Source organism: Phocoena sinus, chromosome 18, assembly GCF_008692025.1.
Source record: "Phocoena sinus isolate mPhoSin1 chromosome 18, mPhoSin1.pri, whole genome shotgun sequence".
Lineage (NCBI taxonomy): Eukaryota > Metazoa > Chordata > Mammalia > Artiodactyla > Phocoenidae > Phocoena > Phocoena sinus.
This window is the reverse complement of record NC_045780.1, coordinates 51,053,725-51,071,769: the sequence shown is the minus strand read 5'-3', so window position 1 is coordinate 51,071,769 and position 18,045 is coordinate 51,053,725. Positions and strand designations below refer to the sequence as shown.

At 35.2% G+C, this 18,045-nt stretch overlaps 1 protein-coding gene across 1 annotated transcript in view; it reads left to right on the top strand.

The window, feature by feature from the left end:
* MYCBP2 (MYC binding protein 2) overlaps positions 1–18,045 on the top strand; it is a 279,990-nt gene that overhangs the window by 150,286 nt on the left and 111,659 nt on the right. The window contains 7 exon segments of the mRNA XM_032611171.1: positions 2,673–2,864; positions 4,994–5,200; positions 6,072–6,203; positions 7,841–8,019; positions 10,703–10,845; positions 12,300–12,400; positions 13,095–13,323. Coding sequence (XP_032467062.1) covers positions 2,673–2,864; positions 4,994–5,200; positions 6,072–6,203; positions 7,841–8,019; positions 10,703–10,845; positions 12,300–12,400; positions 13,095–13,323 — 1,183 coding nt within the window.

Here is an 18,045-nt window from a genome sequence, read left to right as displayed (position 1 = left end):
GAGTAAGGCAGCATGGGAAAATTTTCAGCCTTACTAGTAATTAAATGTGGGTGAAAGTTCTATCAAGGTATCAATATATTTGTAAAAAATTAGGAGAAATAAATTCTTTCTCTTATAAAGCTCCTGTACTGGTGAGACTGTGAGGCAACCTACTAACCTTGTTTAAGTGAAATAGTTGAATTTGGATATATCAACTTGATAGAATATGGTTCTATCAGCCATGAAAAATAACTACATTTACATTTAATATCAAAGCAGATGTTTTTAAGTTTTTAAAATAAAAAGTCAGAAACCAAAGTGTATATATATATATATATATATATATATATACACACACTATGATGACAAACTATGTAAAATATGTATGCAAATACCTGCATATTTTGAAAGAATACTGGAAGTAAAAATAATATTTAGGTGATAAAGCTATGGATAATCTGTTTTTCTTTTTAAATTCCCTTTAGTGTTGCAGTGTTTTCCTTAAAAATATAGTAAAAGTTCAAAATATTAAAAAAAAATTTTTTTGAGAACTGCTAACATTTGGTAATTATTAAAATTAATAATTGCATATTTGCATGTCTGTATTAATATTCTGTGAAGATATATGCTGGTTATTATATATTCTTCTACCCTCTTTTTAGTGGATAATATAGAATTCTACCATTTGGATGTAGCATAATATAGTCAACCAATCCTTTCTCTATATATATTTTTAGATTTTCCCAATATTTCAGTATTTTAAACAATGCAGCTGAAAATATCATTGACTATATTTTTATGTGTATACAAAGTGATTTTTCCAGAATAAATCTTCAGGAGTGGAAAATTCTTAAGTCAAAGGAGAACACTTTAAGACTTCGCTAAAATTGCCAAAATGCCCTCCAGAAAGCTAATGTCAGCTTGCATTCCCCACCACTAGTGAATAAGAGTTCCTTTTGCTAAAATTTTAGTGGCAGTAATGTGCTAATATATATATATATATTTTTTTTTTGGCCTTTTAACTAAAACATATTGGCACTCTTGATTTCATGTTTAAGATTTTATGGGAAGCTTCTCGTATTAATCTTTTAATTACTAGTTAGAAACTTAAGTGGACGTAACTGGATAAATGCACTCCACACACCCCCCTATGCCCCACCCCCCAAAGAAAGCCCTTCTAGATTACTGATTATAGAGTACACTTGGGGATTAAGTTTCATCCAAAGCTAATTTTATGAGATGTTCCAAAAAGTAAAGTTTTTGGAGAATGAAAGTGATGTAAAGGATAGAAGAATTGTAATTTTAACAGAATCAAGAATTGATTATTTTAAAGCCAGGAAGACGAATTACATAGGATACTGACCTAAATGTTATGGAAATTTTATTCAAAGATAATAGAAATAACTTAAAAATTGAAGATTATCTCTAAGTAACTTTGTATTTTCAGCCTAAGATTGGACATTAAGAAAATATGAGAAATTGTACACATTGTTGAGAGTGATTCATAATAATGCTCATGATGATTTTAACTGAAAAGTTACTTAATTTTTTCTAATGGATTGAAAGTACACTCATTTATATATTTGGTTTGTCTCGGGGAGAGTGATTTAAGACCGTTTTCCACCTCGAGATTTTTATGACTTTATGAAATCTGTTGAACCTGCGATATCTTGTAATACAATATGGAATGTAAGTATTATGGAAAAACTTGCTTGCTCAGGGGCAACAAAGTGTTTTTTGATAACGTACTCATAGCAAATGGTTCCCCGATTTTACAGATGAGGTTGAGGCACTGTGAAAAAGCTGGAATTTACAGATGAGGTTGAGGCACTATGAAAAAACTGGAACTAGATCTCAAATTGTTTGATTCCCTAGTCCACAGGACAGCTGAAAGGGTCATTGGTCACGACTGGCCCTCTGATGAAACTGAATGCATCTTGTTCTCTGTTCACAGTGAGCTAAAAGATATTGAGGATGGTAAAAGAGATAAAGAGTGTTCATGCTGGATATCAATTAAATTATTCATCTTTTCCCCTTTTTTTTCTGGAAAAAAAAGTATTTTCCCACTGGTCTTTAATGCGACTCTGTAATTCCTTATTTTGAAAGTTTTTCATTGGTAGAGGTTGGAATTTCTTATCTTCACTTCTGAAATCAAGTACAATAGGAATTGTAAAGCTGCACAGAAGTATTTATTGAACAACTCCATATTTTTGTTACATGCATGTACAGAAAGAATTTTATTAGAAAACAGATTTGTATAGACTATTTCTCAGTTGCTTTGTCTTTAAATCAGAAATCATTAAATTATTTCATACCAGAAATAATTATCTCAGTTTGGAATTTTGTCCTATAGAAATAGCTTTTTAAATAGGAGGAGTTTTTTTCTGTCATATATGATTCTTACTGAAAAGTTAAATAAGAAGGTAGGTGAAAATGACCCTAGGTTAATAAAAACACAGATACCTTGTAAATGTGTGGTACTTTTATGATGCCCAGGGACTGATAACTTAACAAAGAACTTCTATGGGAAAAGTAGATATAGTGACTCCACATACAACTGGATAGATACATAGACATAGACTCAAGTCTGAATTTTAAAGGTGTCATCTAGAAAGACAAGATTTTGCAATTGAGTACTCATGTGAAGGAAAATAAAGCAATATCTTAGAACGTTTTATTTTCATGTATCATAGAATGAAGAGAATATCTCAGGGATGACAAGCTTCCGTGAAGTTCTGGAGAAAATGCTGGTTATTGTCGTGCTCCCAGTCAGGAACAGCCTGAGGAGAGAAAACGAGCTCTTCTCCTCCCACCTGGTCTCCAACACTTGTGGATTACTGGCCAGTATTGTCAGCGAACTGACAGCATCAGCCCTGGGATCTGAAGTAATGTTATATTTTGATATTGGATAATGAGCACATGTTTAAACTCTCCACATTGTTTCTTTTTTCATATATTTTGGCTTTGTAGAAACTAATTTTTTTTAAGAAAAAACATTGAAGCTAGGCTGTTTTGGGGGTTTTGTTTTTTTTCTCTCCCTTCCTTATACTCTTCTCTGCTCTTCTTTGCTTCCTCTCTCTCACCAGTTTACCCAGGATGTTGCAGTAATACAAAGCATACATTTTCCCCTCAACTGCCCCATTGCACAACCCACCACCATGCCCCAATAAAAGCAAAACTAGTTTTCACTGCTGGGTAATGAGAAGTAGAAGTAGGACTACTAATGAATATGCGGTATGGAAAAGGTAAAGAGGTTCAAACCTTAGCTCTGCCAACTTGATTGACCCTAGACAAACACATATGTAAAATGGGAATAATAATTTTTATCTCACTTATATCACAAAGGTTTTTCTTTAATTGTAGTAAATTAGGTAACAAAAAATTTATCATTCTAATCATGTTTATGTGTATAGTTCAGTGGCATCAAGTACATCCACATTGTTGTACAGCCGTTATTACAGAGTTTTAAAAGGATCAAATATTAATATGTTTGAGGAAACCACTTTGAAACATTTTAAAGTGCCTTTACATTTTTGTAAAGTAATTATTTTTCACCAGTTCACTGCCCTGCTCACTCTGTTTTATAATTTATCTAAATGTTTTGACTGAATTTGGTGAATGTTTCTATTTTTTTCCTGAAAAAGTAGGTGGTAGATTGGTTTTGAAAATCATGTCATAATGTGAAATATCTTATATCATTCAAATGAATGTTTAATAACCAGGATGTACTGATTGACCCCAGGTCTCTCGTTTCTTGCAAAGGAACGTCTATTTTACTTCTATAATTCCTAGTCTTTGCTTTTACTTACTTAAACAGATTTATTTCAGAATCTATTCTCAATTAATCCATTCAGTCTACACTCATTACTGATTCATAGTGAGAGTTTAGCCTTTAGGATTCCTAAATGATTACACATACCTGAACAGGTTTTAGTATCTCACCCTGGCCTAGGAGGTGAAGCCCTGGTTAGAACATTTTAATTTTCTTTTTCACTTATTCATTCAGTCTATAATATGCTTCCCTCTTGTACTAGGCCGTGGAGGAGAAAGTTTATAAGGCCTCAGTCCCCGTCAGAAATTTGCTGTGTAGTAATACCCTGTGAACTTACTTTTCTAATGAAAAGGAATGCCCAAAATTGCAAGTGCCTAATATACAACCTTGGGAGTTTCTAAAGGTCCTGTCTTAGATATCCACATTTTTTTTTCCTCAGAGGAGTTTGTCATTCTTGCTAGAATCATAAGCTTCAATTTTTAACCCTTGTAGGTCTTTCAGACTTCTGCAGCCAACTTAGATAAGAAGCAGGCTCTATAATTAAAAAGATAGTTTCAAACCAAAATAAGTGCTCTGATCCTCTCTAATCAAAGTCTGTAATTAATGATGTTGTACAAGTGTGTGTGTGTGTGTGTGTGTGTGTGTGTGTGTGTGTGTGTATTTTCACATATTGACTGCCAAGTTATCATAGTATACATTAGCGATATTCAGACTTAAGGCACAGAACATTTTCTGCAATGACGTCTTAGCTTGAAAACTCACAAATAAGAGGAAGGGTGGTCTGACTGAAGAGGGGGACCTTGAGTCTGCCTGCCTTGAATATCCATCTATCCAGGATTCCTAGTGTTCTATGTGTAGCATAGTTTGAAAACTATTGGTCTGTAAAATATTGATGAAATTTTTGGTATCTCTTTGCAAAGTGAATGATAATTCATGCATATGTTATGACTGTGATAACTTACAAGTTTATAGTTCTGACATAAATTAAGTGAAAAGTATAGTTTAATATGACTAAAAAAATATACTGTCACATGATACTGATTTGTGAATGTAGAGTAATAAAATCTGATTTTATTCTTCGTTAATCTCTTATTGGAATGTACCTTTAGGAAGGTTTAAACCCTCTTGTTAAAGGTAGGTTATTTCACTGAACTTCCTAGAAACCTTTGGATAGTTTTGTTAAAGGTATATTAGTAACGCTCAGGTCCAGACTACTGATGTAGTTGCTTTCGTTGTTCACAGGTTGATGGGCTTAATTCTCTCCACTCCGTTAAAGCCAGTGCTAACCGATTCACAAAGACAAGTCAGGGGAGAAGTTGGAACACTGGGAATGGGTCCCCAGATGCAATCTGTTTTTCAGTAGACAAACCTGGAATAGTTGTGGTTGGTTTTTCTGTCTATGGAGGAGGTGGAATTCATGAATATGAATTAGAGGTGTTGGTTGATGATGTGAGTACCACTCTTACAGTGTTCCTCTTGCTGTGTGGGTTGTGTGTCAGGACATATCATCATTATAATGTACAGTACAGTACAGTGGTCCACATCCTTGAGGGCTTAGCAGATTAGTCATAGATGGACAACGTTAGAGAAATTGAAAGGGAGCGATTCTACATGATTGCTCATGTGCCATTTTGGACCTCTCTTGCCTCATGTTTTTTGCACTTCCTGGGAGGATTTTAAATGAAAAACCTAGAAATTATATAGCTAAGCCTCTGACTATAAATCTTGAGTAATTATTTTTGCTATTGTAGTATTTCAGAAAACAAGAACAATATTCAGACTGGTATTATTACCCGTATCAGTGATTAAGCAATTTTGTCAGAGTGCCAGTGGATGATTCTTGGTAAAGATAGCAGTGCTGACTGAATTAGCAGTATCTTGCTGTATCCACTATAAATTTTTTTTAAGTACCTGAGTTTTACAAAGTTTTATTAAAATGAGACAGACAGGTAGCATATAAATCATTTGCTGGTAAATAACATTGTATCTGTATTTTGCTTCTTTTGAGCAATTAATTTGAATTATTTCCTTACTTCACTAGGCTCTATAATTAGATATAGCATCCTTATGAAGAAGGGGGAATCATTTTAAGACAGATGAAAAAGCCTATTTATATGATATAATTTGTAGATGTCTCAGGAAATCAGATAAAAATGAATAGTTCTAGAGGACCAAAAATGTTTTCTTTAGTACGTATGGATACATGCTAATGGATAATTTTATATGCAAGGAAATAAACTCTTAAAAACAATCATTGATAAGTCAAAATTGTTCATTTAATGAAATTAAGAGCATGTGGGTTTTGTTTTGTTTTAATTAGAGTGAACATGCAGGGGATTCCACTCATTCTCACAGATGGACATCTCTAGAATTAGTCAAAGGAACTTATACAACAGATGATTCACCCAGTGATATAGCTGAAATCAGACTTGACAAAGTTGTTCCTTTAAAGGTAATTTTAACAGTATCTTTCTTTTGTAACTAGGATGTATTATTATGAGTTTACTTAAAAATAGTGAAAAGTATTCCTATATGTGGTCCTTTAAATGTTTCTAGAGTACCAACTGTATTCCTGATACTGTACTGTATTATATTCTATCTTTGCAAAAGATCTCTTCAAGTCTGGTATAGTGGAAAGTATCCATAGGTTCTGGAGTCAAACAAACCTAGCTTCAGATACCTGCTCTTCCAAATATTAGCTCTAAGACATTGGATATGTCATCATTTGCCCACTCTGAGGCTGATTTGTACTGAGGCTGATTTGGGAAGGATAATACCTCCATTGTAGTGTTGTTTAGATTAAACTAAGGAATGGAATAAGATACTTGCCTCAATGTCTAGCACAATATATTAGAAACTCAATAAATATTAGTTCCTGTTTTTCTTCTCCTGTTGTGCCAAAACTCATGTAAAGAACCAGTGGTCTTAACAGATCGTATTAAATAACTATTAAAGTTATTATTATTTTATATAACTTGACTGTCTCGCAGAAAATAACTATTTAGCAAAACAAATTTTACTTAACATTAAAGTAATAATTAATAGAGTAATTCTGAATCCAACTATAATAATTTTTATTATACAGCAGAACTTTGGATGAGGTAAGTTCATCAGTTACTTCATCAAAAGCATAAATGATACCAAAAAACAAACAAAAAGAAACCCATCATTATGAAGTTTATGTCACGGATCATTAGGCGCCAGTATCTATGTCTCACGTTTTCTATATACAGTGAATCTTGTTTTGGAGAACTTTTTCTTACAGATATTTTTTTTCCATGTCTGTCTGCCTGTCTACTTCTGTCTCTGAATGTCTCTCTTAAAATAAAAATATAATGGATTCACCATTATTATTTCCCATATTTAAAACTGTTTCAAAAGTTAAACTCATCAAAGGAAAATATTAATTCATGTATTTAAAATCTTTTATTATGGGTAATATTTTTTACAGTCTGATTAAGAACTAGAGGCAAGAACTAGAGCCCCACTGCCTGTATTTAAATCCTAGTTTCATCACTTACTAGCTGTGTGACTTTGGGCAAGTTACTTAACTTCTCTGTGCTGCAGAGTCCTCATCTGTAAAATAGGGATAATAATGGCACTTACCTTATGAGGTCATTTTAAGTATTAATTTAATTAAAGTAAATTACAGAAAGTACTCAGGACAGTTTCTGTTAAATAATAAACATCAATAAGTGTTAGTTATCACCCTGTTTGATTCGTTAAAAAAACTCATTTAACCAAATTGTCTATAAATATAATAGATTCATTATACAGTTGACCCCGGAACAACGTGGGGGTTAGGGGTGCTGACCCTCCTCACAGTGGAAAATCCAAGTATACCTTATAGTCAGCCCTTTTTATACCTCCCTATACTGGTTCCACATGTGTGGATTCATCCAACCTCGGGTCGGGTAGTACCGTAATATCTACTGTTGGAAAAAATCCCGTGTAAGTAAACCCAGGCAGTTGAAACCTCTGATGCTCAAGGCTCAACTGTATTTGCCCAGTTTGCTGCTAGAGCTCGTTTTATATATCCTCTGTATATTATGAATAAATATAAATATGCCTTACATCTTTATCATGAAGGAAAATGTTAAATATGCTGTGCGCTTGAGGAACTATGGAAGCCGCACAGCAAACGGAGATGGAGGAATGACCACGGTTCAGTGCCCTGATGGCGTGACGTTTACATTCAGCACGTGCAGCTTGAGTAGTAATGGCACAAATCAAACCAGAGGACAGATTCCACAGATCCTCTACTACAGGTAGGTGTGTGTATAGAGATCAGGGAGCTATTCTGCAGTGGTAGAACATGTGCAATTTACTACCCAGGTACAAAATGCTAAACGGGCAGTGATAACTGTATTATACAGCGTATCTTCACTGCACTTGCTAATTTGTATAAAAAGATCTTATTTTCATATGTAAATTCAATGTTTACTTTAAAATGTTCTTTGTCATTTCTTTAATATCGTTGAAATGTTTATATACTGGGCATATGTGCTTGGGCATATGTGTTTGTTGTCACTCTTATAGTTTTGTGGTCTGCATTTTCTAATTTTAATGGAATTTATTCATTTTTTTTAAATACCAAAAGTTAATGATCAAATCATCTCTACCAAAGTATTGTTGTTACCTTGAACCGGTTATCCAGTCTGCAAAATATTTTGGTGTCTGTGAATCTAGTCCTTGGATCCCTAGAATATATAATGATGTGTTTCTAATATTTTTAACTAAAGCCATTCCTTAGGTAAACAGTGGAAAACAAAGAATTACAACAATTTTGAGTTAAAAAAAATGCTTTTAAATATACATTTCTCACTGAGGTCTGAATTTTTCTTTTAGCAACTTAGCTGGAATCGTAGGTAGTAGTGAGTACCATTCACCACATTGGTCCTCAACCTGACTTGACATCAAATCACTGAAGTTGCATATCACTTTCAGAGGCTTACTGCTTCCTCCGTTTCCTTCATAAACAGTCAAGAGGACACTGCCTAGGCACAAAATGTTTTTCCCTAGATGTAGATGATCTGCTTTCTTTCTCCATGTAAAATAGAATAGAAATAGTAGGCATTAAATAGCTACATAGTGGCATGTTGCTGCTGAGATACAAAAGCTTTCTAATCTTTTTACCCTAATGAAAAACCTTTTCTGTTACACAGCCCCACAGTAAACAGTACATTATTTGCTTTCTCAGAAAGTAGATTGGAAGCCATATCAGACACAAAAGAAGAGTTATATGTTTCGAAAAGCTAGAGAGCCCCTTAAAAGCATCTGCTGTCCAGACTTTATATCTTACACAAAATACAGTGTTTTTGATATTTTCCACCAAGGTTTAAATATCTTCAGCTTTAATTTTTTTTTTTTTTTTTTGCGGTACGCGGGCCTCTCACTGTTGTGGCCACTCCCATTGCGGAGCACAGGCTCCGGACGCGCGGGCTCAGTGGTCGTGGCTCACGGGCCCAGCCGCTCCACGGCATGTGGGATCTTCCCAGACCGGGGCACGAACCCGTGTCCCCTGCATCGGCAGGCGGACTCTCAACCACTGCGCCACCAGGGAAGCCCAGCTTTAAATTTTAATTAATTAAATTTTAAAAGATTAAAATCACTTGACCATTAAAACCATGCTACTCTGATGGCTCCCAAGTTTATATCTCTAGCTTCCATCTCCTCTGAGCCCTGGAATGAATATCCAGGTCCCTCTGATATCTTCATCTGAGTGATAGTAATGGAGATGGTGATGAGAGTTCCTATGTACTGAGCACTTCCTTTATACCACGCAGTGCTCTGAGGGCATTCCTTGTCTTAGCTCAGTCAGTCCTCACAGGAACCCCTGTGAGGTGGGCAGTTTCCTATCCCTCCTTTACAGATGAGGGAACCTGAGGCCTGGAGCGGCTCCACAACCTGCCTGAAGTCTCACTCATAGTAAATTATGGTAAATTATGATCCTGGCAGGAAATTGGACTCCAGATGACCTACCTTTAACCACTGTACCACACACACGTCCTCTTTATGGTTGGCTAATAGACGTCTTAGTGGTACTCGTCCACAGTCCTCCTCCCCACCCACAGGTACAGGTACAGCAAACACCTTGGGGGCATTCTTGACATCCCTCTTTCCCTCACACTTTACGTCAGTAAGTCTTGGCAGCCGTACTTTTTAAATGTCCTACATCTGACCTTTTCTACCGCTCCCATAATTAACAGTCTAGCCCAAACCATCACGCCAACCTGGGTAGCTACCTGGAGAACTGGATCTTAGAGGAAATAGCTTCCAAACAAGTCTCCCTCCTTTCACTGCTGCTCTCTTACAGTCTGTCCTCCACCGCACAGCCAGAGTGACCTTAGAGAAATGTAAATCATATCAAGTTCTGCCCTTGCTCACATTCCCCTCATAGCTTCCCCTTCCTGTTCCAGGATAAAATGTAAAGTCTTTACTGTGGTGTTTAAACCTCATGTGATCTGACTCCTATTCACCTTGCCCACCTGTCACCCTTCACTCTCTCCCCTTTCATTCTAGTCGCACACACTCTTTCTCCTTTCATTCCAGTTCAAGGAACTCACAAGAGGGGTGAGTTCAAGGAATAGAATGAAGACATTCTGTCTTCATTCTATTCCTTGAACTCACCCATCTTGTTCCTGTCTGAACTTTTATCTTACTGTTCTTTTTGCCTGAATACTCTTCTCTCAGCTCAGATCTTTTTTAACACAATTCAGGCCTTTGTTTAAATAGCAGTTCCATCATGATCTTATTTAAAATAACTTTGTGCCCTTATCTGGCTTTATTTTTCTTTGAAGCCCTATTACTCCTTAAAACTATATAGCTCTATATTTACTTTTTTAACTGAACTTTTTAACTTAAATGAGCTGTGATCCAGATATGATTCCTAGAGTTAGATCGTGTTTTACCCACCATGGAAAATGATCTCATGTGTTACTTATGTTATAGGAGTGAATTCGATGGAGATTTACAATCTCAACTTCTGAGTAAAGCCAATGAAGAAGATAAAAATTGTAGCAGAGCTCTCTCTGTGGTAAGCACTGTTGTTCGAGCTGCAAAAGACCTCTTGCACAGAGCTCTTGCCGTGGATGGTAAGACTTCTCTTTTACTTCCTTAATAGTCATATTTTAGATTCTTTATTCCCCAGCTTATGCAGAGAGCTACTGAAGAAGAACCATCTTGTAGAATCCCAGAAGGTTTTATTCATTATAGATCTACACATATACGGACATTAATTTGGGATCAGCCATACTCCATACACCAATGCAGAATTTTTTAGAATGTTCAGAAGTAATGATTTTACAACTGTAGTTTTCTTAGTTAGCCCATTAAGAGAAAAACTCTTGGTTAAACTGAGTCTTTGCTTCCTTCAGTAGTCAAAAAAAACATTTCGTTTTCCTCCTTTAGACCTGTTTTTCTTTCTCTGTGTTCTATTTCTAGCAATAGTATCACCATTCATCCAAAGGTCTGGGTAATCCCAAACATCTCCCAGATTCACTTGTCTCATTTGAGTTCTGTAAATTCTTCCACTGGAAGTTCTCCAGTTTGTATTCTCCTCTCTATCTGTTCTCCCACAGTTCAGTTGCCATGGTTCAAGCACATGTCCTCTTTTTCATGGGTTGATAACATCCTAATAATCTCCCTGCACCCTTTCCCAGCTCCCCATCTAGTTATCTAGTCATCTTCCACACTGGCAGCAGAGTTACATTTACAAAAACATTACTGTTAGCTATAACATTTGTTCCTAATGTAGTTGCACATCAGAATCACCTGAGAAGCTTGCTGAAAATAAAGAATATTTGGTCCATCCAAACTAGGGGTTTAGGCTGAACTAAGAAACTATTGCCCCAGGCCTACTCTGATGCAACAGCAGATCTAGAAACAAGTATTTGAAGTAATTGGCCTTCAATATAAAGGTCTTCATAACGTAGATTCAACTTATCTTCCCAGCACCATGTTCATGGAGAAATAATTAAAATGTTCATCAGCGAAGTGCTTTTTCCTTGGAAAAAATAGAAAGCAATATAGCTAATAACAGCAAACAGTTTTGGAGTACTTAATATGTGCAGGCATTGTTCTAAGCATTTTACATGTATTAACTCACTGGATCATCACAATATCCAGTGAGGGAAGTATTGTTATCCTGTCTTACAGATGAGTAACCTGCACACAAAGATTATGTGGTTTGCCTAATGACAGAAATATAGCTATGTGTTGCACCAAGATTAGTGGTTTAAAATCATGACCGTTACCCTAAGTTCTAATTCTGGCTCTGTCATTTTACAGGTGTATGATTTTGGATAATATACTTAAACACCGTGTGCCTTGGTTTCCACTTCTAAAAGGGGCGATAATAAAAGTACCTTATTGTAAGGATTAATTGAGATAATGTATGTAAAGCCCTCAGAATAGTGCCAGGTCCTTTATAAGCACTCAATCAATGTCAAGTATAATTTTACTCAAGAGACTAGAATACAGGCTTAGTACAGCATATATACATTACAATGAAATTACCTTCTAACTATAGTTTTAATGCCTTTTTTAGCTGATGACATTCCAGAACTGCTTAGCTCTTCCAGTCTGTTTTCCATGCTGCTTCCCCTTATTATAGCCTACATAGGACCAGTAGCTGCTGCTATTCCCAAGGTGTGTGATTTAATTCTCTAACTTTGAATCTTTTTTGTAACTATAATTTTATTTAGACTTTATATCTTTCCTTTAAAAATACTTCAATATTTGAGGCATCTGGGTTACAGGTAACAAGCAGGTAGACATGTAAATGGTAGAAGTTATTAGTTAAATAACTAATTCTCTGATCTTAGTATTGTTTACTGGATTACCATGCTTACTTAATTGGCTTTACATTTGAAGAACTTGGGAATAGGAAATATATTTTAGAATATGATATGTAAGGAAAGCTTAAATTCACTGAGATCTTTAAAAGTTATAATGTCGATGCCAAATCTCCATTTTGAATAAAAATAACAATGTTAAAGGATAGGAGTGTTGTAAAATTGTGAAATATTCAAGACATGGAAGAAATTATAAACTACTGATTCTTTGGCATAATTAAATTTGAGTAAAACCTAGTTTACTGCAGGTCCCAAAAAGGCAGAAGGGTTTACAAATATGGACTAGACTATATGTAACATCTAAGATAAATTTAAGATAAGTCTTTTTTTTTCTTTCCATAGAACAGATTTCTCTTTGAATGAAAACTTAGCTAGAAGAAACTCTAAATAGAAATTCCGATTAATAAGTATAACCAACAATTATAGTAATTAATCTTTTTAAAGCAACTTTCACACTTATCTCATTTAATCATTTTTTTTTATACTAGGTGGCTGTAGAAGTCTTTGGCCTTGTCCAACAGTTGCTTCCTTCAGTTGCCATTCTGAATCAGAAGTATGCACCCCCTGCATTCAATCCTAATCAGTCAACAGATAGCACCACAGGAAACCAGCCTGAACAAGGCCTCTCTGCCTGTACAACCTCTAATCACTATGCTGTCATAGAGAGCGAGCACCCTTATAAGCCTGCATGTGTGATGCACTACAAGGTGGGCACCAGTTCCTAGGGACAGTTTAAACTTAAAACTTGATTTGATGTTCTATACTGATATCTCAAAGGATACTTGGTCTCTGTTCAAGTATAACTTCTATATGTAAATAAAGAGAATCAGCAGGTGGTTAGACACTGTCAAATACACAGCAGGGTTTAAGACAGTCTTTACTGTTAAAGAGTATAGTTTTATAGGGCTTAGGAAAGTTGTTCTCATACCTTTTTGTAAGTACAGGGCATGTGTAATGCTCAACTGCCAGTTATATATTGTAATAGTGGATATCAGCATTAAAATTTAAAAACCACTTTTTTTGAACTGATATTATTTGTACCACAGACTGAGCTCTAAAAATTTACATACCCAGTGTAGGATTTAAAATACTATACATAATGTTAAAATGTACGTATAAAATATTTATAAGTATAATGTTGTTATTATAGAGTATCCAAAATCCTATTCCTTGCTTTCTAAATTGTATCACTTAAATTAAGGGAGAGCAAGAAAATTTGTCCACTTAAATTAATTATAAGTTTAAGTTTTATGTGCTTGTAAAATATTCAGCTTTTTATTGTAGAATATGGTAAACATATGAAAGGTCAGCCTAGTACAGTTTACCCCTTTTCTCCATCATCCCAGATTCAGCTGTTATCAACTCTTGGTCAGACCTCTTTCATTTATTCCTCACCCTCTTTGTCCCTTTCACATTCATGGATTTTTCATTATGTATCTCAAAATGTAAGGGCCTGTAAAAAATAACCATGTTATTATCACACTTAAAAGAACGAATAATTCCTTTAGGTTATCAAATGTGCACATTTTAAGCTGTTTGAATTAGAATCCAAATAAGATTCATACATTGTGATTGGTTATGTCTCTTAAGTCTCTTTTAATCTGTTGATCCCCCTCCATCTCTCTCTTTTTTGTTTCCTTGAATTTTATTTAAGAAACTGGATCATGTGTTTTTTTGATAGGATCCTCTTCAGCTTGACTCCTGAGTCCTTTAGACACACCCCTTGTAGTCATTCATAACATGCTCACTCACTGGTGTAAGATGTTATAAGATGTTAACAGGCTCTGGTATAAGACGTTATAAGAGCTTACACATTTCTCGCCTCAAATCTGAAACCCACCATTTTTTCAAAGTGCTGTGATTCCTTTAAATGGTAATGAGTCTTTAAAAGCCAAAATATGGCACTGCGAATGCTCATTTCTCCTGGGTTGTCACTGTTTCTAGATATTTATAGTGTATAGAACTAGTACATACACTCACACGTAAACACACACGTATTTATATACACAGGCATATATTATTTGTATATATATTTATGTATGTGGGTGTATTTATGAACAGACATGTCTATGTGTATACATATTTTTTTAAAGATAAAATACCTCATGAGTTTGTACTGTTGATACTCATACAAAATAAGGACCACAGGATCTTACATCCTTTCTCATAAACCAAAAGTTCCTGTTCTCGATGGCACTGGGAATGTTAGAATTAGAAAATCACTTAATTATTCATTCACTCTTTGTGTGTGTGTGTGTGTGTGTGTGTGTGTGTGTGTGTTTTGTCTTTTGGGCATATTCCCAACTAGGAAGTACAGAGAAATGACCATGTTTTCAAAGTAAGTGGGTATGGTCAACTACTGTGTTTTAAAGTAAATTGGAATAATCCCTCTCTCTGTGATTATGCTGCTAATTGGATCATTTATTTTATTTTATTCTAGATTTTTAGGAATTGCTTTTTAAGTTTTGTTTGATAATAGTTCAGTTACATAGTTTTAAGTCAAATCTGTAAAACAAAGTGTATTCAAAGAAATCTAGCTTTTATCTCTGTCCCCTCATTCTGCTCCCTTCTTCCCTGTCATGTCTTCTTCTCAGGTAACATTTCATATTATTATAATTTTACAGTTTAGCCTTCCATTATTTCTTTTACTGTAAGCATAGACACACAAATACAGATGCAGATGTGTGTGTGTGTGTATTCATTCCTCATGTTTTTCAACTTTTTATTTCGAAGAATTTCAAACCTGTATAAAAAAGTAATAAGATTTGTGCAGTGAACACCCCCATATGCCCTTCACTTGGCTTCGTTAGTTAACATTTTGCCATGATTGTTTTATTTATCTATATTTATTATTGTCAGACCATTTAAGAGCAGGTTGCAAACATCATGACCCCTCACCTTGTTCCTAAGAACAGTGAAGTTTTCTGTATAACCCTAATGTACCAATCGAATTTAGGAAATTTAACATTGGAACAGGGTTATTACCACAATAAAGAGTAGTAGTATATCATGTTATAAGCTAAACATTTTGCCTTTTTTCCCAACAATGGTGTTCACAGAATCTTTTTAAACCCCGACCAGGACCCTATCGGGTTCAAATATTGCATTTAGTTGTTAGGCCTCTTTGATCTCTTTTAATCTACAGTAGTTCCTCAGCCTTCCTTCATCTTTTATGACATTGGCATTTTTGAAGAACACAATCAGTGGTTTTGTAAAAATATCCTTTTAATTTAGATGTAATTGATTGTTTTTTAATGATTAGATTCACGTTGTGCGTTTTGGGTGGCAACACCACGTAAGCGGTGTCCTGTTCTCCTCAGTGCATCCCATCAGGAAGTACTTAGTCACTTGATTAAGTTGATAGCTCCACCAAAAAAAATCTTTTTTTCCCTTTGAAAGTGTCTCTGGGTAGATATCTATGGGTTAGAGACTGTGTAAAAAGTACTGTCTCGGGCTTCCCTGGTGGCGCAGTGGTTGGGAGTCCGCCTGCCGATGCAGGGGACATGGGTTCGTGCCCTGGTCCGGGAGGATCCCGCATGCCGCGGAGTGGCTGGGCCCGTGAGCCATGGCCGCTGAGCCTGCGCGTCCGGAGCAACGGGAGAGGCCACAACAGTAAGAGGCCCGTGTACCGGAAAAAAAAAAAAATACGGTCTTTCAACAAATTTTAGTATCCATTGGTTATTCTTACGCAAATCATTCATTACTATAAAGACGGTGGCTTTCTAATTCTATTATTCCTCCCAGCTGGTGTTCTGTTGTAAAGGAGAATTTTCCCATCCCTTTCCCTTTAAAAATTTATTTATCTATTTATTTTATGTGTTTATATCAATATGGACTCAAAGATTCTCTTTTTTGCTCAGTGTTATAATCCTTTGCTGTCATTCAGTTTGATGCTCAAATTTTAATTGATTTGTCCTGGGAAAATCTGTTCAAGCTGGATTCTGTGTCCTTTTTCTGTGTTTTCATCAGATTTTGAGCACTCTTCTTAGTTCTAGTCAACACCACTGAGGTCTTTTCTTTATACCCTTTTCATTTACGTATGCCACTGTGAATAATAAAAATATTGAATACTATATAAAATTAACAGTTTCTTTGCAAAAATTTTGTCTTTTGTTAATCCCACTGACATTAGGATAATCAAAGTACTTCATTCAGAAGTTGCTTGGGGTAGTTCATTTTATGTATATGTGTAAGTGGGTAAATGATCAGTTTAATGTAAAGTTAGGCTTATTTTTTTATTTGTACTTAATTTTTATGAGTCTTATTCCTATCCTAGTTGATTTAATTTTACTTTAAAAATACGTGAAATATTAATATGCCTCCAGAAATAAAATTATACAAAATAACATACACAGAATTATAAGTCTTTTTCCTTCTCTGCTTCTCACTTACTCCAGTAAGTATCCTGGTGTATCCTTCCTGCGTTCTTTTTTGGAAAAAATCAGAACGATAGATAGATTGATTTAGTTGTAGTATTATTTTCCATCTTTATTTTTAAAAGGTAACACACTATGTATACTACTTCGTACTTTGCGTTTTAAATTTAACACTGTGTATAGAAATCTCTCCATATCCATTTACAGAGACCATCCTCATTCCTTTTTTACAGCCTCATAGTTCTCCACTGTAAAGATCTCTCATAGTTTATTCAGCCAATCTTATGTGTGTGAGCATCTGGGGTGTTTTCATTTTTTTGCAATGAATAACTTTGTGCCTGTGTTTAGAGGTTTTTGTTTGTTTTTTTGTTTCCGTATTGTTAGAAGCATTTCTTCAAAGTAAACTCCTAGAAGTGGGATGGCTGAGTTAAACAAATATAGAATGAGGAGCCTTGTGCTCAATAGATCTGGGATTGCTGATTCAGAGGGTGAATGAATATGTAGCTTTGCTAGATGTTGACAGTTCCCTTCCATAGAAGGGACCTACATATGTCTCTTTTTTTTTTTTTTAATATTTTGTTTATTTATTTGGTTGCTCGGGGTCCTAGTTGCAGCAGGCAGGCTCCTTAGTTGTGGCATGCAAACTCCTAGTTGCAGCATGCATGCTGGATCCAGCTCCCTGACCAGGGATCGAACCCTGGGCCCCCTGCACTGGGAGTGTGGAGTCCCACACACTGCGCCACGAGGGAAGTCACAGAAGTTATGTCTTTTTGTGTCCCACCAACAATGTATGAGAATGCTTGTTTTCTCTCAGCCTCCCCAAAAGAATTTGTTGTTAAATTTTGGGCCTTTTGCCAATATAATGGAAGGAATGGTGGGAAAATGGTGTCTCAGTTTAGTTTTAATTTATGTTTATGTTATTATGAATAAAGTTTAGCTTTTTATTTAAATAGAGATTGTAAAAAAATCCTCTACTAAAAATATTTGCCATCTTCCGAGGTAATTTTTTTTAGATTAATATAATATTTAGGAAATTTCTTAAGGTTTATATCATGTCCTACAA